At 44.2% G+C, this 22,500-nt stretch overlaps 1 protein-coding gene across 29 annotated transcripts in view; it reads right to left on the reverse strand.

The window, feature by feature from the left end:
* The window catches only part of NRXN1 (neurexin 1), a 2,145,734-nt gene that overhangs the window by 917,115 nt on the left and 1,206,119 nt on the right, over positions 1-22,500 (reverse strand). For all 29 annotated transcript variants that reach the window (XM_082249472.1, XM_082249474.1, XM_082249501.1 and 26 more), the window contains 2 exons: positions 15,226-15,607; positions 12,208-12,398 (listed from right to left, as the gene is read on the reverse strand). In XM_082249472.1, the coding sequence (XP_082105598.1) occupies positions 12,208-12,398; positions 15,226-15,607 (573 nt within the window). The remainder of the gene's footprint in view (positions 1-12,207; positions 12,399-15,225; positions 15,608-22,500) is intronic.

Below are 22,500 nucleotides of genomic sequence, written 5' to 3' on the forward strand. Positions count from 1 at the left end.
CCACCTCCAAGCACTGTCCCTTGCCTCCACCCTATCCACTTCTTAGTAATGCTCCTTTTACAGAATACAGAACCAAGTATCTCTTTGTGGTGTTACATAATTTTTTATAAAGTTTGTAAAAAACAAGAAAGGCAGTAAAAAAGCTGCCCTGCATTAAGCAACAATAGATACCCCACCCACAATAATAGGGCCCCCTCCAACAATACCCCCAGAAACAGTAGATATTCTCCAGCAACAATAGATCCCTCACCAGCTGCAATCACCCCCCCCCCCTCTCTTCCCCCCAGAAACACAACACCCCCACAGTGACAAAAGATGTCCCAATATCAGGATCAATAGACCCTCCAGCCCATCTCTGCACCCCTTGCCATTACGTACTGTACATCCAGTCCTGGAGGTGCCAGAACTGGGTACCACCACCACATTCCCACTGAAAGCCCTGATTATACCCCAAAACAATGCTAAATGTATGTGTAGTAGGGAAAGTAAATGAAAAGCTAACTGTATTACAATATTTGGGGAGAGGTATGAGGCACACCAGAGATACAAGATACAATGATAAAAATAGAAAAGAAGACTTTACATTCTTATGTAGTAAGTAAGGAGAATGACTATCTGATGGTATTTCAGTATTTCGGGAGTGGTGGTGCTGGGGGGGGGGGGGGGGGGGCACACCGGAGAAGATACAATGATAGAAAAGATAGAGGTAGATGCTAAATGCATTTGTAGTAGGAGTTCATAACCTCCAATCGCTAAAACATGCTACCAATTGTACGAAGAATGCTCCCGATATGACAGAGGGCACATTTTATGCAGCGATAAGTGAATTATTGTTCAGCTTTAAATAGCTACAAACCTTGGCAGTGATTGCCATTATCATTGCATTATCAATGTAGTGCTTTATAATGGATCTCACTACAGATCCCTCTGCATTATGCCCAGGAATCTTGACTGTGCGCTCATCTTTCCTTCTCTTTTCCTGGCTTGGTATTTCCTTCTCTCTGTCCAGCGTATGAGCATGCCGTCCCTGTCCCTGCCTTCCCCCTCCCTTTATTCTTTCTTTAATTTTCTCTATCTATCCTCATTTCTCCGTCCTCTTTCCCTCCATCCCCTCTCTCTCTCTACGTTTCACCCCCCCCCCCCCTTTCTCCTCTCTCTACGTTTCACCCCCCCCCCTTTCTCCTCTCTCTACGTTTCACCCCCCTTTCTCCTCTCTCTCTACGTTTCACCCCCCTTTCTCCTCTCTCTCTACGTTTCACACCCCCCCTCTTTCTCCTCTCTCTCTACGTTTCACACCCCCCCTCCTTTCTCCTCTCTCTCTACGTTTCACACCCCCCTCTTTCTCTCCTCTCTCTCTACGTCTCACCCCCCCTCTTTCTCCTCTCTCTCTACGTTTCACCCCCCCCCCCTTTTTCTCCTCTCTCTCTACGTTTCACACCCCCCTATTTCTCCTCTCTCTCTACATTTCACCCCCCTTTCTCCTCTCTCTCTACGTTCCACCCCCCCCTCTTTCTCCTCTCTCTCTACGTTTCACACACCCCCCCTTTCTCCTCTCTCTCTACGTTTCACACACCCCCCCCTTTCTCCTCTCTCTCTACGTTTCAAACCCCCCCCCCTTTCTCCTCTCTCTCTACGTTTCACACACCCCCCCTTTCTCCTCTCTCTCTACGTTTCAAACCCCCCCTTTCTCCTCTCTCTCTACATTTCACACCCCCTCTTTCTCCTCTCTCTCTATGTTTCACACACCCCCCTCTTTCTCCTCTCTATCTACATTTCACACCCCCCCTTTCTCCTCTCTCTCTACGTTTCACACCCCCCCTCTTTCTCCTCTCTCTCTACGTTTCACCCCCCCTCTTTTTCCTCTCTCTCTACGTTTCACACCCCCTCTTTCTCCTCTCTCTCTACGTTTCACACCCCCCCTCTTTCTCCTCTCTCTCTACGTTTCCACACCCCCTCTTTCTCCTCTCTCTCTACGTTTCACACCCCCCCTCTTTCTCCTCTCTCTCTCTACGTTTCACACCCCCCTCTTTCTCCTCTCTCTCTACGTTTCACCCCCCCCTCTTTCTCCTCTCTCTCTACGTTTCACCCCCCCTCTTTCTCCTCTCTCTCTCTACGTTTCACAACCCCCCCCTCTTTCTCCTCTCTCTCTCTACGTTTCACACCCCCCTCTTTCTCCTCTCTCTCTACGTTTCACACCCCCCCCCCTTTCTCCTCTCTCTCTACGTTTCACACCCCCCTCTTTCTCCTCTCTCTCTACGTTTCACCCCCCCTCTTTCTCCTCTCTCTCTCTACGTTTCACAACCCCCCCCTCTTTCTCCTCTCTCTCTCTACGTTTCACACCCCCCTCTTTCTCCTCTCTCTTTCTCCTCTCTCTCTACGTTTCACACCCCCCCCCTTTCTCCTCTCTCTCTACGTTTCACACCCCCCTCTTTCTCCTATCTCTCTACGTTTCATGCACCCCCTCTTTCTCCTCTCTCTCTATGCTTCACCCCCCCTCTTTCTCCTCACTCTCTCTACGTTTCACACCCCCCTCTTTCTCCTCTCTCTTTCTCCTCTCTCTCTCTCATTCTCTCTATGCTCTCGATGCCACTACTGCTGCATAATGCATTACCCAACGTAACGGCGTCTTCCCAGCACCTTGTGTGCCGCGTCTGCCGTAATCCTGGACAAACAACTCACTTGTCCGAAATCTGCCCATATGTTTTCATAGGACCTTCAAAACCTTTAATGACTCTGACTCCAAATTACTAAGCCTCACATAAAAATCACTTGAAGTTGACATGTTTGTTGCTTGGTAATGGTATTTTTAGAAAACGTCTGCGCCCGTCTCATTGAAACAGCCAGAGTGCCCTCTAATGGAAAGAAACTGTTTTATTTTATTTTATTTATATATATATATATTTTTTTTTTTCTTTTTTCTTATCGGCAGCAAAATGCTGCATTTTTCATTCCGTAAAAGATGTCACTTTCCTTTACATTCCATATAAAATGTTATAACGTTTTATGAAAACACGCAGCGTGAGATTTATTTCTTTAAAATGTATTTGTATATATTACCCATATTATGGTGTAAGTAGCGTATGATTTGGCACAATGCACAGCGGACGCGCTTGACGGAATGTAGAAGAGCGCTGTAGGAAATAGGAAAACTATTTCTGGAACCATTCAAACGGTCCCATAGCTCTTGTAAGGAAAAAGCAATGATTAAAGCCAAACTCCAGGAATTATATTTTTTGAAAATGTATATTTGGCCAGCTTGGCTCGATGTATAGTAACTATCCATATAAATCCGGAGGGCAGCTGGGGATGCTGTAAATCATTGTAGTAGTCATTATTACCTACTGGATAGCTACAATCTATAAGGTCTTGTGCTAAACAGTTTCCCCTCTGCACACCGGGGACAGTGGGGCTGATGAAGCCTTTGCTCACACCAGTGCAGCTTTGAAATCGCGCTACTTCAGTGCAAAGCTTCACATCAGTGCGATTTGCAGTGTAGATTTCATTGCGGCTTGTTGCTTCATTTAATTGAGGTCTGTGCAAGTTGCAATTTAATCGTCAAAAAATTGCGCAGGAACCTTTTTCGTAATTGCTGCGAGTCGCAGCAATAGGAATGGTTCCATTGCCGACAAAAGCATGCGGCTTGTCAGGTGATTTGGAACTATCAAAATGCATGACAAGTCATATTGGCGTGAAAGGGGCTTACTAAAACTGTGTGTGAAAACGTCATAATTTCTCTTTGGGGGTCCCTGCTAAATAATCCCGGTACAGATGGAGAAAAAGGTTTTCCTAAAGCAGGGGTCTCCAAATTTTAGTATGGGGGTCACATTGTACATGTTACAAATCCTCATCAGAGTCCCCCTACATTAAGGATTCATTACATTCCCTTTTACATCTCCACCAGAGTTACCCTTACATCAGAAGTACATCAGAGCCCCCCTTACATTAGAGGCCCCCTCATATCAGGGTCCCCATTCGATTCCTTTTACGTCAATGTTCCTATCAGAGTCCCTCTTACATCACAGTCCTTCCCTACATAAGGGCCCCCCAAGGTAATGGTCCCCATCAGAGTTCCCCCTTATATTAGAGGCCCCCTCACATCAGGGTCCCCATTAGATTGCTTTTACGTCAAAGATCCTATAAGAGACCCTCTTACATGACAGTTTTTCCCTATATTATGCCCCCCCCAAGTCAGGGTCCCCATCAGAGTTCCCCTTTACATTAGAGTCCCCATCATAGCCCATCCACATCAGGGTCACCATCAGAGTCCTCCCTTTACGTCAGGGTGCCCATTACAATACCCCCTTACAGCTCCCATCATAGCCCTCCTTACATCATGGCCCCAATCACAAGTCCCCCTTAGAGCCCCCATCATAGCACCATTATATCAAGGTCCCCATTAGAGTCCCTATCATAGCCCTCTTTACATCAGGGTCATCATTAGAGTTCCCCCTAGAGTTCCCATCATAGCCCTCCTTACATCAGAGTCCCTATCAGAGTCCCGCTTTAGATTCCCCACCATAGCCCTCCTTATATCAGGGTCCCCATAAGGGTCCCTCCTTAGAGCCCCCATTATAGCCCCATTACATCAGCCCCCCCTTAGAGTCCCCATCACAGCCCTCCTTACATCAGGGTCATCATCAGAGTTTCCCCTTTGAAGTCCCCATCATAGCCGCATTACATCAGGGACCCCCTTAAGAGTCTCCACCATAGCCCTATTACATCAGGGTCATCATCAGAGTTCCCCCTTAGAGTCCCCATTACATCAGGGTCCCTCTTAGAGCCCCCCATCATAGCCCCATTACATCAGGGTCCCCTCTTAGAGCCCCCATCATAGCGCCATTACATCGGGATCCCCATCAGGGTCCCCCGCTAGAGTACCCATTATAGCCCTACTTACATCAGAGTCCCCCTTTATATTCCCCATCATAGCCCTCCTTACATGAGGGTCATCATCAGAGTTCCCCCCTAGAGTCCCCATCATAGCCCTCCTTACATCAGGGTCCCTATCAGAGTCCCCCTTTAGATTCCCCATCATGGCCCTCCTTATATCAGGGTCCCCATTAGGGTCCCTCCTTAGAGCCCCTATTATAGCCCCATTACATCAGGGTCCCCCCTTAGAGTCCCCATCAAAGCCCTCCTTACATCGGGGTCATCATCAGAGTTTATCCTTAGAGTCCTCATCATAGCCCTCCTTAAAACAGGGTCCCTATCAGCGTCCCCCCTAGAAGGGTCCAGGTGTGGGTCGGGTGGTTGTATCGGAGGCCATAGACAGCCTCTGCTGACCGAATCCCCACTCAGTGCCCAGTAAGGAGACACCACTGACCCCATCTGCAGCCTAGATGTGGCCCACAGTCCGTAGTTTGGAGACTTCTGCCCTAAACCACCAATCAGACATTGAATTTCACTTTTCAGCCCATACAAAACCTTTCAGCCTTTAAACTCAGCCTCATATTATTTTTTATTAGTAATTAAAACTACAAAACACTGCAGAATATTTTTTCCCAAAATTTCCTAAATAACTTTATTTGAAAAGTTCCATTTTTATTTTTAAAAATGGCAAACTAGTATAATTTCCATGTAAACACATCGATCGTCAACCAAAATAAAACCGATTGTTTTAATGAACGCAAACAATAGATGTCAGTTGTTATTTTGTTGGCCAGTCTGCCCTCTGCTGGTCAAATATTATACTGCAATTACACTTGAAAATACAGTTTTAGAAAGAATCTGCTACAAAGTAGTTGGCTGATTCCTGTGGAGCTGATAAGGAAATGAGCCAAGCCATGAATACACTTGAAATAGGACCACCTATACTCTGCTTGTAACCTGTCTATTACGGCTAAACAGCTGGTGCATTCCACTTATCAGACAGAAAACTGACACATACAAATGTTGGAAATGAGCGTGCCATTTCGGGAATAGTTGGCATCCCCGCTATGACATCTGTAGGACAAGGTGACCTGACAAAGCTGCCAGCTCAAACCATTTTAGAAGGGTATTCAATCTTCTGATGACTTAAATGTATTGGCTTGTAGAAGGTTTCTTGCAGCTTGTGCTAAACACATTGCCTTTCCTTCCAGCTCCCTTCTGTGATATTTGGCCATCTACTTACACAGGAAAAGCTGCTCTCCGAATATAATAAATACTGTGCAAAGAATGAGGGAGAGCTGATTTGTATCCTGTGTCAACAATAAGCAAAAAACTGCCCAAACACCCACTAGGCAGCTAAAAAATCACAAGAATACTAGGAATATATATATATATATATATATATATATATATATATATATATATATATATATATATATATATATATATATATATATATATATATATATATGTATACAATTTTCAAATACCGTATTTTCCGGCGTATAAGACGACTGGGCGTATTAGACGACCCCCCTAATTTTCATCTACCGGTAATACTTATACTTAGGTTACCTTGGAGATATTATACTCTGCGTATAAGACGACCCCCCATTTTTGGGGGATTTTTTTGAGGTTCAAAAGTAGTCTTATACGCCAGAAAATAGAGTATATATATATATATATATATATATATATATATATATATATATATATATATATATATATTTGAAAATTTTAACAAACAACTTTTGAAAGAAAATCAGAACAAAACAATTGGTAAAAAAAAAAAAATCAAATTAAAAATTGGAACAAACACCTTTTGGAAAAAAAATGTTAACAAAAAAATGGTGGAAAAAAAATAAAATAGAAAATTGGAACAAACAACATTTTAAATTTCAGTCTTTATTATTTTTTTATGATTTTTTTTTTTTTAAAAAAAAAGCCAGAGGAATACGATTGGATGCTGTCGATCTGTAGTCTCCATATAAACATAATGGAAACGTACAGTCACATGTTTAATATTCGCTATTATCACTCTGATTTTCCTCCCAGCCAATCAGGAAGCGGGTCGTGAGACTCCTTTCCTGATTGGCTGAAAAGAGAAGCGATTTTGATGCCCATTGGCCAGGAAGAGGGAGGTGACGAACGGCCGGAGGAGGTAAGAATGCTGGCTGTCCATCCGTCTGTCCACCCGCTGAGAGGGCGGGGGTGCACCATGTATTCTCCTGCCGGACATCCGTCCGTCTGTGACGCTGGGGGGGGGGGTGGTTTATTTGCTTGCCGTCCATCCCGCTGGGTGGTGGATTTGCCACCCCCCCAAATTTCCATGCACCAGCAGCCACTGCCTCTGCTTATCCATAATAATGCATGTGCTTTCACTGCGGGGGCTCTCAAAATTTAGAGTTAGGACTGCAGATAATGCTGGGGTGCTGTGAAGTGGCTCCGCAGCTTAAACATGTATTTGCAAATGCAGACTAAACCCCTGTCTTTAATGCATAATGTTAGACAGGATAATTTGGTTGGTTGCAGGCTGGCTGGTAAGTTGAGCTGGAAGTTTTCTCTGGTTTTGTTTGGTTGCAGCACGGCCCCATTCACTTGAAAGAGGTGCGTTCCTTGGGCAGTGGTGCCTGCCGAGTGCGACGGGGGGGTCTAATTCCTGCTGCAGCCATGAAGCAAAGCATCATGGCCGCAGCACGTGTGCACCACAGCCACTGCCTTCCTATCTAAAGGAGGGACAGCTGAGTGGCGGTAAATGTGGTTTTACTGCCCTCCAATCATAAGTGTAAGGCCTCATGCATACTTGAGTACAAAAATGCCTGCTTTACCGGGGGGGGAGGGGGTCATGGCTTCGACGGAAGTTAGGCTGAGGCTCCACATATTGGAGCAGACAGCACCCCTACATTGGACAATCTTTATAAATGCAAGGGACACAAATGCGTACTAGCACAAAGAATGATGTCCCAAGATTTTCAACAGGTGCAATATTTTGGGGGTGTGCAGGGCCCCTTCGTTAAGCATGTGATGATCACATGCTTGACGAAGGGCTCCTACGCAGCTCCGCATTACAACCACTCTTCTGTTGTGTGACTGCTTTGAATTAAACCTTTGGATCATACTTGAAGAACCACGATAAGCTAGTAATTATATACAGTATGTTGATCTGCAAAGTTACCAGTCTCCAGCTGGCTGTTGTTGCAGCACCTGCTATCCCCTAGTCTACTCCAGGAATGTGTGCGATGGGAATATTGATATTGATTACATAGGGGGACCAGACACAATCTTCCGTTGTTTGGATCTGAGGGGCTGCCATGCGTTATTGCCCTTCTCACAATCTCATTGCTTTCAGCCCTGCCACCATAAATGAGCTCAACAGAACCTAACATACTTCCCCGATACTGCCAAGCCAAACCACAAAACAGCTTACAGCCTCTCGGTTCTTACAGTATGTCCTAATTAGCAAGGAGAGTGAAAAGAAATACATGTTATTTTAGAACAGGTGACTTCTCAGTAAAGTGTCTGGAGACCTGAGGTAAGCCATGATTAGCATCCTAATTGCCTGTCTTGTCACCAACTCTCCTGGGGGCAAAATTATTTTTCCCTAAGGCATTTTTTTGCAGCCTCTAGTTAACAAAAGAAGACCTGTCTTATAGTGGCCGTGCACAGCCATGAAATATAGGAAAATATGAGCAAGCCAATACTGATTATATTCTTCTCTACAGATATGAAACTTTCATCAGAGATATGCGGCATCCACAGTCAGCTGAGTCAGGAAGAATGTGTGTCTGGTTTTAGCACTCAACTGATTTGAAGGGGAATTGGCAAATACATCACTGGTTGTCTGGCCTCCTGCACCCGGACGTATGCAAGTTTGCAAGATATTGATGCTAGAAGAAAGCAAGATCCTTCATAAAATGTTGTCTGTCTGCCAGGTTTACAGGTGTACAGCGCAAATGTGCAGAGCCACCTGTGCTTGAGCCACCTGCATCCAGCAATAAAGGACACTAGGAGACTTATGACACCTGCATCATAGCAACCAAGGAAGCTAGGTGGCTTTAACTGCCTACATTCTAGCAACCAAGGAAGCTAGGTGACTTGAGCCGTCTGCATCCTAGCAACCAAGGAAGTTATGTAGCTTGAGCCACCTGCATCCTAGCAACCAAGGAAGCTAGGTGGCTTGAGCCGTCTGCATCCTAGCAACCAAGGAAGCTAGGTGGCTTAAGTCTCCTGCATCTTAGCAGCCAAGGAAGCTAGGCAGCTTGAGCCACCTGTATCCTTGTAACGAAGGACATTAGGCAGCTCAAACCATCTGCATCCTAGCAACTAAGAATGATAGGCAGCTTGAGCAATGTACATTCTAGCAATGAAGGTCACTAGCTGGCTTAGACTGCCTGCATCCTAGAAGGGAAGAATGCTAGGCAGCTTGAGTCACCTACATTCTAGCAATGAAAGGCACTAGGAGAATCAAGCCTCCTGCATCCTAGCTATGAAGGACATTAAGCAGCTTGAGCCACTTGCATCCTAGCAACTAAGGATGATAGGCAGCTTGAGCCATGTGCATCCTAGCAATTAAGGATGATAGGCAGCTTGAGCCATGTGCATCCTAGAAACTAAGGACGATAGGCAGCTTGAGCCACTTGCATCCTAGCAACTAAGGACGATAGGCAGCTTGAGCCATGTGCATCCTAGCAACTAAGGACGCTAGGCAGCTTGAGCAATGTGCATCCTAGCAATAAAGGATGCTAGCTGGCTTAAGCAGCCTGCATTCTAGAGGGGAAGAACGCTAGGCGGCTAGAGTCACCTACATCCTAGCAATGAAGGGCATTAGGAGACTCAAGCCTCCTGCATCCTAGCAGTGAAGGACATTAGGCAGCTTGAGCCACTTGCATCCTAGCAATGAAGGACATTTGGGCAACTTGAGCCACTTGCATCCTAGTAATGAAGGACATTGGGCAGCTTGAGCCACCTGCTTTTTTTTTTTTTTTTTTCTAAAGCCCGTGGTGTGTGAAACACACTCAAAAGACTTAACACCCGGTGCATAAAAAAGTGCACACACGCAAACGTGAACACACAAAAAGTGCACAAGGCGTACACACATGGCCCTCCTCCGAAGAGGAAGGGCCCTGACCCTGATCCCCCGGGGCGCGAAGCTCCTGACAGGGACTGAGGTACTCACTTAGGTCCACCCAGACGAAGCCGGGCAGACCCCATTCTTCAGGGGGACTGCCGAAACAGCCCACCCCGAGTACTAGGTAGGGCTCCCCCGAAGGGAGACCCCATGGGGGGGGGCGAACTAAGCCAAAAGGCCATATCCACCCCCTCCCAAGACTTACAGGGCAGGCCCGAGGACCTACTCCATCCAAGTCGTGCAAGTGACAAAACAACCAAAAAGGGACATACGTGAACACACAAACAAAGAAAAAACAGAGTGGGGAAAAGGGAAGTGGAGAAGTGCTGGGTAGTGCCTAAGTGCAAGACCTCGGCAGGCCCCCCGGCCAGGAATAAAAAATTCCTCTGGTGTTGGCCAAAAGGCCCACCCCAAGAGGCAGGTGCTTGAAAAAGTGTGATGGTGCAGTGACCAAGGTGCCACAAAAACTCAGGTGAGCTGCCCCTCACCAGTGAGATTGAGGCACCCCTGGGCTGCCACCCCAGGGGCACGTACACCACGGGCTTTTTCGGTCTCGGCCCCTGGCCAGACCCAGTGTAGCCCTTCCTGTCAGGAGGCCAGGAATGCAAACAGCTCGGGGAGAGTCCAACCTCGAGGGTATAGAAAATGGCCCCCTTCTAGCCAAATTCACCCAGGAGGAAGGGCCCTTCCCCTCACCATCCGCACTCCCACCAATTACATCCAGGAGCAGTACTAACCGTGGTCGCCCGGCTTTCTCACTCCCTTCAAACTGACAGGGGCGGACCCATTCAAATCAGGAAGGCATTGGAACCATCTGGCTTTCTCTGGTTTGGCCTACTCCGGTCCTCCAGTTACGCCCAGAGCGCCCCGGTTAACTTCGGCCACCACCGATACTAACCTGCATCCTAGTTACAAAGGACATTAAGCAGATTGAGCCACTTGCATCCAAGCAACTAAGGCCAAAGGGTGGCTTGAGCCATCAGCATCCTAGTAATGGAGGATGAGAGGCTACTTAGGATGCCTGCATCCTAGAAAGGAAGGCCGCTAGGTAGCCTGAGTCATCTGCATTCTAGCAATAAAGGAGCGCTAGTAGACTCAAACTGGCTGCATCCTAGCAGTGAAGGACATTAGGCATCTCAAGCCACCTGCATACTAGCAACGAAGGACATTAATGGGCTTGAGTCTCCTGCCTCTTAGCAAACAAAGGACAATAGGCTACTAGAGGAATCTGATTCCTAGCAACACAGGTCACTAAGCTTCTTGGTTTGCCTGTATCCTAGATGCAAAGGATGTTAGTCAGCTTGAGCTGCCTGCATCCTAGAAACTAAGGACATTAGGTGGCTCAAGTCACCTGCATCCTAGCAACAAGGAAAACTAGGCAGCTTGAGATGCCTGCACTCTAACAACAAAGAATACTAGGTGGACTCAAGCCACCTGCATCCTAGCAATGAGGCACATCAGGTAGATTAATTGACCTGCATCCCAGCAACGATTTACTTTAGGAGGCTCTAGTTACCTGCTGCTTAGCATCCTTTGCTAATAGGCTATTTCTTCTAATGATTGAATGTTTTATTATTGATTTAAAAAATAAAATATTGTATTTTGCCACTAAATTGTGATAAGTATAATTTTGAATGGTACTTAGCTCCATCTAGTGGCCAAATGTGGTATTTTTCGTTTAAAACCCATGAAATACATCCAGCACAGAAAATGACCTAATAATATTTATTTTTTCCTCCGTTTGCACAAGATAAATGTACATGCATTTTCACCTGGCTAAAATGGCATGCAGTTTTTCTATAAATACACCCCATACCTGTATACCGAATTGTCATGGTTTAAAACCGGCTGCCCCCTAGTGGACAGGCTACACAAATGTTGGCCTTCATTTTTGTAATTGATTCATTTTCTATAATTGCCAGCTCCATCTAGTGGTCAAGATGCGGTATCGTTTTCTGAAATCAAGGTGAAAATATACTCTATTTTGTCTGCTAGATAGAACTGGCCATCATGGGAGTTCACAGCCAAAAATCATGCAGCCTGCATGAATATGTGTGATATTCATCCAATTAATGTTTTATAAATAGACCCATAATTATATAAGCTCTTACTGAAACAAAATAAAATAAAATAAAACACGCTATACATCTATATGCATAACAAAATGTATACTATATATTTTATATAGTTTATACTATAACTGAACTTACTTTTAAGGTCAAGGTTTCTTGCTCCGGCTGTGCTCTGTGTGGTGATTTTTGTGTCAATTTTTACAGTATGGAGGTTGCTGGTGTCTCGTGAAATCATTACATTATGCCACTGATGGTCATTTAGCGGCTTGTTAGAGCTCCCCTTAATGAGATTTGCACCATTGCCTAAGTCAAACACATAATGTAGATACCTAAAAGAGAAAAAAGCTCTTTATTTTATACCGTAGATATCATTTTCCTATTATTTTCTCTGTAGAGCAATTAAATAACTTAGTTTATAGTAATCATGCTTAATGCAACTCGATAAAACAGGTTTATGAGGAAAAGGATAAACCAGACTAAAATAAATAAGATATATTAATGCAGACATATTCGATAAAGCAATGGGCAATGGGGGTGTGTAAAGTGAAGTTATCAATAGAAGACAATTAAACTTTAGATCAGGGAAAGATTAAATCTAATTGTTGATGCAACCACGTTCTGCTATTTTAAATAAGCTCAAATTATTTCATTATATTCATGTTATTGGCAGAGACAATAAAAATCGGTACTTCTAGTCTACTGCACTTGCAGCAATCTATTATAGCAGTAGAAAAATAATAGTACACCGAGGACATCTAGTGGACATACAAAGGTAAAACTCGAGAGAACTCGAAAGCGCTTATTGACTGCAGAAATGGACCATACACAACATATGTATTTCTATATTATATATATATATATATATATATATATATATATATATATATATATATATATATATATACATATATAGATATAGATATATATAACTAGGTCTTAAAGAACTGCTATATTTAAAAAACATATATAGTAGCTGTATGCTGTAAAAGATATATAGTAACTGTAATGAAATTACATATTATATATTACATATTATATTTAATATGCCATTCATATTGTTATTATTTTTACCAAAAATGATTTATTAGCAGGGGTTCCTTGAGACCTTAACGTTTTTTTCAAGGGTTCTTTTTTGTTAAAAATGGGGAAATAGAAAGTAAGCTAAGAACAGCTGTAAATGTAAGATTGCCAACATTTGCTATGGGTTTAAAATCAGCAGTCAGCAGCATAGGTACAGATCTAAAGGAAAATTCGGACACCTCACTTTTTGATGCTCCCCGTTTGCTTCCCAACGCATGGTAATACCAGCATCTCATCCTTCAGCTGGATTTCCAAAATATTTTTTTATTTTACAATAAGGACCTTTTCTGCTCCATTCAACAGGGGATCCATGAACAGATCTTCTGCTGAACTGAAGCTGAACGGGATCAATGTCAATTTTGTTGACATTCATGCCCATTTAGTTGTGTCTGCATTTTTACAGTGGACAATGGTGGCCACATGATGGCTCTATGGGCAGCTGGATTAAAACAAACTTATTCTCAGGGTCCGAATGTGAACCTACACCCTCTGTGGTGTCTGGTTGCAGCTCTTTTCGCTGTGCCAACTGAGATGCTGGAGAGCTTTTTTTCTGATCTCTTAGGATTAGGGCTTTTTTTCTCCGAAAATAGGTGCAGGAACTCAAACACGACCTCTCCCAACCCCCCCCCCCCGACACACACACACACACACACACACTACAAACCACATCAAATAGTGAGTATGGTCAAATTTCACTAACAGTAGGAGGGTCTTAAAGGGGCATAAAATACCAGGGGTGCTCTACATACATAGTGCAGTGTTCATGGGTGCGTGGCATATAGAGTGCAGAGTTCAGCCTTGTTCCAGAGTTGCTTACCTCTGCATCCCCCATCCACATCTCATTTTCACCCCTTTTTAGCTCGGACCTCTGCATGCAACCCTCCTCCCCTTACTCCCCCATGTTCTCCCCCCCCATCCTTAAAAGCTACAGCATCTTCCACATGTCTTACATTTGTTAATGTTTTAAGCTGAAGCACTCAGCCAGCTCCAATGCCGGGGAGATCATCCAGTGGGGGGGGGTGTCATTGGCACGGCACCTGCACCCCCCTTGTCTCCCCATCCTGCACTCAGTAGGAGCCGCTCAGGAGATCGGCTCTGTGGGAGCCATTGGGAGACAAGCTGTCACTTGTAAACCCAGAAGCTGGACTTCTGTCTTTACAAGTGATAGTGGTGAGCAGGGAGCTGAGGGCCTGAGCCAGAGGTAGTGGAACTGAATTCCACCAATTTCCAGCTGAAAAAAAGCCCTGCTTAAAATTATGTTGCCTTTTGGTTTAAGCCATGTCTCTGCACTGTCTGTTTGCCAGATTATTGTGATCTCTTGAGCAAATATCTTGCCTTTTTGCGTACATGTAACTGGCCTTAGCTCCACTACCATACGTTATCGACCTTTGGCTTGTTCCTCGACTATGCTTCCACTTGATCCTAATCTGTATCCCTCTTTACTGACCTTTGACTTCTATACTGACTACACTTCTGCTTAATCTCTACCCATTATATCTGCTACTGGACCCCATCTTGCTCACCTCCTGGTTGGGCATACCTGAGGACTGTGACCTGGTACTAACACGCAGCAAAGCCCAGCTCTGGTAAATACTATTTGGTGCTTAGACCGCGCAGCCCAGGTGTGTACTGCTGCTCGGTGAGAGATTCTCTACTGCTATATAAACTAGAAGAAACTAGTCTACAAGCCTGAACCCTGACCCTGACATTTGTGTCCATTTATACCAGGCTACCTCCAACTCATTGTGTTTTGGTCCAGAAAAACTGAAAAGGGCACACTCCTTTTTTTATTTTTATTTTTTATTTTTTTTGGACCTGGATGGGCTCAGAATTAAGGCCATTTGCATCCACCTTCCCATAGAGCTGCATGAAGCTTCTGATCAGGTCTGCCCAAAAAACTGCACTCTCCAGTTTTAGGAGAAAATAGGTAGGAAAATAGGGTTTAACCATTTGGCTCAATGGGGCTGTAGGTGGTTCTAGACTGCGTCAAACATTTAATAAACCAGCCACGCAATGTCTCATCAACAATGCAACACTTAAATACCAATGACCATGATGTAGCACCTCTGTACTTACCCTTTAACCAGTTCAACAACAATAAAGTCATTGCCATCACCGCTGTTATAGAGAATGAGGCCATCTGGAGACGTAGTCTTGAACTGAAAGAAGAGGTGCATAGAGGTATATGCCTGCAAAGTGACCAAGGCAACGTAGCTGGCTTTTGTCTTAAAAGTAACCGGGTCGGCAATTATGTTTCTGAACCCGAAACGGGCATTTAGTTCACAATAATCAATATCTCCATTCTTGCAGAGGTCAATGTAGGGCATGCTGTTGAAGGTTAGGCTCTGCAAATGGCCAATGAAATTGGAAGGGACAACGGTCAGGTAACGGCGCTCAGTGATGATCCCAGTTTCAATGTTGTGGAATTCCAGTCTGGTGTGGTCACCAGCCATTTGACCTGGGAAGAAAAGAAGAAATTATAGTAAAAATGAAATGTACATTTTCACCTTCTTTGACTGCCTGATAGGCTAAATATGGCAGAATACAGTGTCCTATAATTACTGACAAGAAAGAAGCTGTGCAAAGCAAAAACATAATTTGGCAGCCCTAGTTTTATTTGATGTTCTTTGTTCTCTGTAGGTTCCTTTGTTGTCCTGTCTCTGGTTTGAACATCACTGACAAAAGACAGTCGGAAGGGAAGTTCACCCTCTGTATGTGAACAGAGATTCCCTTTGGTAGTTTTATTTTCTCAGTTGGTTCTGAAATTAAGATTAAGCCTAAAATATTAAAGTAAGGCAGATGCAAAAAAAATTATAATGATGGTCCTATAGTGCATTGGCAAGCAAGAAGCACCAATTGAGGTTAATAAGGTCAAAGCATTGTATGTCTTAAAATAGATATAGAAGCATGTTTCTAGTGTAATGTAAGTTCTATAGGCCTAATAATAGTAAATATTATATATATATATATATATATATATATATATATATATATATATATTTTTTTTTTTTTTTTTTGTATCATAGCTTAGTTATAGCATATTAAAAACCATAGAAATACAGAAAGGAGAGCCAGGTCTAAAAACAGATAAAGGATCCAGCCAAGATAATTTTTGAATCTTGTCCGAGATAATTATAATTTTTGGTAAATAAGTCGTGCAAAAACAGCCAATGGGAGAGATTACCTAAAACTGAAGAGTGCACAATCAGGTACAGCCCCGCATGGTAGCCAATCAGCTTCTAACTTCAGCTTGTTCATTTAAGCTTTGACAAAAAAAATTCTGGAGGCTGATTGGTTTCTATGCAGAACTGCACCAGATTTTGCACTCTCCAGGTTTAGTAAATAAACCCCAATGTGTTTTTAGACCAACACCACTTCCTTTTATCAGGGCTGGTCTTGAGAAAACAGTGACCTCACAGATCTATATTACAACCGGCATGGTATGGAGTAACAATGTTACAAATCAATTGAATAAAACTGGCTGCTCTTTGATGATATCTTGTAGAATCCAATTGTTTTTTTGTTTTTTGAGCAAGCAAATAGCATGCCTCTATCTATAGTCACACCCCAGAGAGCTAGAGGTGGAAGGCTTGTGATTGTATGGTGGAAGCAACTTGCTTGCTCAGTAAAACCAATTGGATTCTCCATGATGCCATCAGAGTTCAGCCCACTTTCTTGAATTGCATTGTGGAGAGAGGGCAGGCTCCTGGTCTATGAGACTAAGGAGGACATAGATCGTTTCTATAGCAATGGGACATGCTGGGATCATCTCACAATGTTACATAATTGCATAGTTAGGTTAAAAAAAGACACCATTTCATCTAGTTCAACCAAAAAAAAAAAGAAGAAATAAATATAAAAAATGAATAGAAAACTGTTACCCTATATAATCCTATAACCCCAATACCCACAGTTGATTCAGAGGAAGGCGTATGGTGAACACAGATTTAAAGGGATTTTTCATGTATGCACAAAGCACTTTGTTTTGCAATACTGTCCCTTTTTCTAGAATTACATAGAAAATACAAAAGCTCTACGAAGGTGTTGGCTGTACTGTTGCTGAGCATGTAGGCAGGTGCAGTTTGCTTCCTACACATAGGTGGCGCTGGACTAGAGCAGCATCACAGCCTAGAGAGGAAGCCAAGGGAAACTTGATTTCTCTATAGTTTTCTGGAGACAGTGCTCCAGTTGGCTGTGCTGGATCCAGATGACTTGTGGCGGCCATTTGGGTCAGCAGAGTTTTTTTTTTTTATGCCCCTGCTCCCCAGGATTTGGGTGCAATTGCAACTGGGTAATGTAGAGACAAGTACACTAACTGGCCGGGACAGTACTAGTGGCAGGGAAAGGTTCCAGATGAAGAAGGAAAGCATAGGGTTTTCAACTTCTCTGAACTGCTTCCAGCTTCGGCATAAGACAGCCAGTTTGCATTCTGCCCCTTCTAACAGGTGCTGTCTGTTCGGCTGAAACCTGCTTCTTTACACGCTTTTGGAATCCGTGAGTGTTCCCAGTTAGGCTGTCTTCCCACCAGTTTTGTTGTGAACTGTCTTGCTTTGCTTCAATAAAATTTCTTTACATGGCAACCGGGCTGTGTGTGTTATTGCCCCCGGGCTGTGTGTGTTATTGCCCCCGGGCTATGTGTGTTATTGCCCCCGGGCTGTGTGTGTTATTGCCCCCGGGCTGTGTGTGTTATTGCCCCTGCACCACATTGCATCCCGCCTACAATTCAAAGAAAATGTGACCGCACTCAGGAGAAGTTGAAGAAAGAAGTGTTTAATCCCCCTTATAATAGAATACATACAGTGCTTTACATAGACACGGGACAGGTAAACGTGTTTCACGATTCTACAGATTGCTTAATCATTTGGATGATGGATCCGACCTGCACCGGAGCACTTTGCCTCACCTGAGCGGCTTTTTCCTCTTACCTGCATTGCATCCCCCCTACAAGCACGCTGTGGGCCATGTTGCTTAGCAAGCCTCTCAAAGGTCCCACAATTAATCCTTAGTGACTGATATGGTAAAGTGCTAGGAATGGAATTGCTTGCCATAGCCTCAGAGAAGATGCGGAGAAGATTTAAAGAGGGCAATGTTGAATAGAGGGGAATCTATCAAATGTACTAACAAGAACAGCAGTAGCCATGGTAGAGAGAGCTGCAGTCCAATAGATTGCAGTTGTTACCAATTTTCTAAGCCTCATTATAGGAATTTATGCCATTTCCAAGAAAGTCAGGGTATTGACATGCTACAGAGCAGCCACATGAGCTAAGAAGCAATGCCTACAATGTGACAACAGGAAGTGTAGAGTTGTGGGGGTCATTTTGGAAATCAGAACCCATGCAGGATGTGTTTCCCTATGAGCTGGTAAAGTTTTCAAAGGTGACTTCACCCCATCACCATCTCACATCCTGAGGTGGAGAGGTGGGTTGGATGACATCATGAGCTCCTCCTTCAATCAGAGAATGTCTTGAATTCATTGAAAAAAAAAAATACAAGGCATTCTATGAATGGTCACAATGCCGAACAAGCAGCTGCATGTGTTCTGTCTGCAGACAGGGAAGTCGCTAACACAGAACCTGAGCAGGAGCCGGAAGATTGCTACTACAGTGATTGTTAGCTTCCCCAGCGGCCCATAAGGTAGAAGATATTCATATTTACATTGTGCCAAGCTGGACCAATATAAGTATGCAAGACAACTAATTCTTGGGGTTCAGCTTTAAATAATCCTGCCGTGTTGAGTAAAGTAATGCCGGTGAACTCTACTTGATGCAGTTACAGTCCCGCTCCTTGCTGCAGCAGTCTGAGCTGTCTAAGCAGATAAATCAGTGCTGCTATTAGAAGGCCGGGCCTGTTTACACTGAATGCAATGACCTTCATTTTTCTTCCCTTGATCAACGCTGAGCAAGAGCACATGGGGGGGTGCACACATAAAACAACTATTTTCTATGTGCCCTTTTCACATTACAATGCTGCCTTTAGGTAGGTTACAGTGCATTGCGTAAAAAAAAAATTGCATTTTTCTGCCCTGCACAGGAGCTCACCTGAAGTCGCCATCCTATTTTGGGGTGCATAAGAATGAATGAAATGTCACTTAGACATTTCAATATAGTTATAGGAAAAAATAGATAAACATTGTAATAACGCAACGGACACTAGCCAATGAGCTAAAACAGTTTTAGGTGCACAAAGTGTGAATGGGCCCTAATATTTTACTGGAATATAAAAGCCTCAAACATCTGGGTCCTCCACAACTGCCTCGATCCCCTCCAACATCACAGTGCTTATGTTGTAAGCAGGGGAGGACTGGGCCAGGTGGCAGGGGGACAAATTGCCCCCTGGGCTGCTCTGATGCCCCGTAAAAAGGCTGCATCGCTTCTGCCCAGGTCAGGAACCCAGATTCAGCCGGTAAGTAGAGAGTATATGGAGCAGGGCTTCAGCTTGGAATGGGGGTCAGGAGGAGGATTGGAAGAGTGGGAGGGGGTTGAGGGAAAGTGGGAGGGGGGTAGAGTTGCTGCACCATGGGCCACTGGTTTATACTTGCCCCTTGGGCCAAAAGTTGCCAGTCTGCCCCTGGTTGTAAGCAGCCCTTAGATAGTCTGTTGGCATTGTGTACCACGTGGCAAATTTTACTGCTGATCTCTGAGATTTTTGTACTTGCAACAGAAACATGGTGATGGCTATTAAGGAGGGATGGGGCAGCCGTGGGAGGCCCAGACGTTGGAGACTGCTTAGGTGGCTCACAGGGCTGCAGTGGAGAGTATAACTGTAAAAACCTCTACTACAAATTGGCAGCATGGATTTCGTCAATAGGGCAAGATGTGTTTCTACTTTTATCATTACAAAAGGTGTATTTTTGGTGTGGCTCTAGATATAGCAGGTTACTGTATGGGTAACTGGTTACTGTAATGGGTATGTAGTCCTTTGGTGGTGGACTGCCATTTATAAAGAATCCTTTTAGAACCAGACACATCTACTGAGTTTCTATGAGTCCTTTACAGTCTTACTAGAAATAAGTTCCATAGTTCATAAACCGTTTGTTATTGGTTATATTAAAGCTCAATGCCAGCTTTACCTCTTTCCCCCTAACTTGTAGCAAGTCCTTTCCTGTGTTACAGCTGATTCGTCTCAATTACCTGCCAACTTGTATCTCCAGACTTTAGCACTCAGAAGCTGCAGCAGCTTCCTGAATGACTTCAGTCATCATTAATCCTCACTCCACCTGATCCATACTGTTAATTGCCCATCTCTCACAGCTTTTAGCTTTCTTTGCCATTAATCATTTTTGCTCTTCATCATGTGTGGGCATGACTTAAAGACTTTTAAGAGCATTATATATATCACATTCCTGACATCAATTTAAATGTGCATGCTCCTCCTTGGTGTCCACTAGGTGGTGCAATTTTAGCTATGCAATCTATTGATTACTTGCTGAGTTTAATCAAGCAATGATTAACAGATTGTACCGCTAAAGTCTGCACCACCCAGTGGCCAGCTGGGAGAAGCGCCCACATTTAAAGGGATGTCGGGATGTGCTCATTCATAGAACACTCAAGCTCTTTAAGGATGGTCCAAGGCAGGTTACCGTGTCGTTTACAGGAACCCACTGCCATTCTTGCCAAACTCAATCTAACTTTGGTTTAAAGACTGGAAAAAGGACCAAGTGATGAAATCTGGATCCCAAAATAGGTATGCCATACACAGAGGCCAAATGATTGCTGGTTTCTATTGAACCGGCCGATGCTGCTCAACACCCAGCCTGTGTGTACGGGGCTTAAAGGGATTGTAAAGGCAGAAGGGTTTTCTATCTTAATGCTTTCTATGCATTAAGATAGAAAAACCTTCTGTGTGTAGCAGCCCCTTTCAGTCTCCTAATACTTACCTGAGCCCATCTTTATCCAGCGATGTTGCAGGAATGTCTAAGTTGCAAGGGACTCCCCTCCTCATTGGCTGAGACAGCAGTGTGGCACGATTGGCTCCCGCTGCTGTCAATCAGAATACATCAACCATTCAGGAGAGAGAGGGAGCGGGGCTGGGTCACAGCTCAGTGTGTGAATGGACACAGGAAGCTGTGACTCGGCTCAGGTGCCCCCATAGCATGCTGCTTGCTGTGGGGGCACTCAACAGGAGGGAGGGGCCAGGAGAGCCTAAGAGGGACCCAGTAAGAGGAGGATCCAGGCAGGCAGAGCAGGTAAGTATAACATGTTTGATATTTAAAAAAAACAAGACTTTACAATCACTTTAAGGCAGAGATCATGATGCCAACCATCCATCTCTCCACCTCAGCCATGTAAAGGACACTTTGCATTCATTAATAGAACACAAAGCTTCCCATGGATGGCTGTGCAGTGCTCAGCCTGACTCTATTTTGTTCCAGGAGTGGGACAGTAAGTTCCCATTGTACTGCCAGAACACAGCGCTGTATATTGTATGTAGCTGAGTCTACATGCAGTTTATACAGTGTGCCTAGCAATTGCAGCTGTTAATGAAGTAAATAGATTGGGCCAGCTTAGTCCAAGTAAACTATTTAAAGGCACATTAAACACTGAGTTAGGCTCTAAAGGAAAAAATAAATACAAAGTACATGGGAAATGTGCAATTACTGCAGAGATTATCTTTTTTTTTTTTTTTTTCATTTTGCCTTTACATAAGTTTTAAAGTGGCTGTAAACCCTCACATATACCCAGTGAAGATAACAGCCTCAAATGATACACAGAGATGAAAAAAAATCTCTCTATGTAAGATTTTAATGTATATCTGCTGTCTTCAGCTTTCTAAACTCTTTAGAAAGTGAACATCATGTTAGAAGTTTTCTCTTCCTGTTCAGCAGTGGGAGTGTAGTCTTGGCATACACTGTGTGAGAGTTGATTGGGGAAAAGCAGTCACCCCCACCCCTCCACATAGGCAGACGATGGAAGGAATGTGCTGTGAATAGACCAGCTCTCTGCTAATCTATTTATAGCACCCACCCTGACACAAAATTCAGCCTGGTTTTATCTTAGTTGACAGAGAACTTGTCAGAAGGTATCATGCTGATAACAGAAGAACGGAGCTGGAGAATGCCAGGGGACTTAGTGCTTTGAAGAGAGATAAGAGAACACTGCAGATATATGTGTCCAGGGCCATCTTACTAAATGGGCACGCTGGGCCACTTGCCTGAGGGGCCCCACCTGCCCAGCAACCCAGCCCCAGCCAAAAATTAGTCCGGATTCCCGTGTGCATCCCGCCGTCGAACTTAGGAGGGGGCAAGCGCTTGTCAGCCCTCTGCTGCTGTCAGGCCACTTGGGCAATGGAGGGGAAGCCCACAACCGCAGGAATGCCTGTCCACCTCCACGGGAACAGGCACACACAAGACAG

The sequence above is a fragment of the Pelophylax lessonae genome (assembly GCF_965119305.1).
Source record: "Pelophylax lessonae genome assembly, chromosome: 3".
NCBI classification, from domain to species: domain Eukaryota; kingdom Metazoa; phylum Chordata; class Amphibia; order Anura; family Ranidae; genus Pelophylax; species Pelophylax lessonae.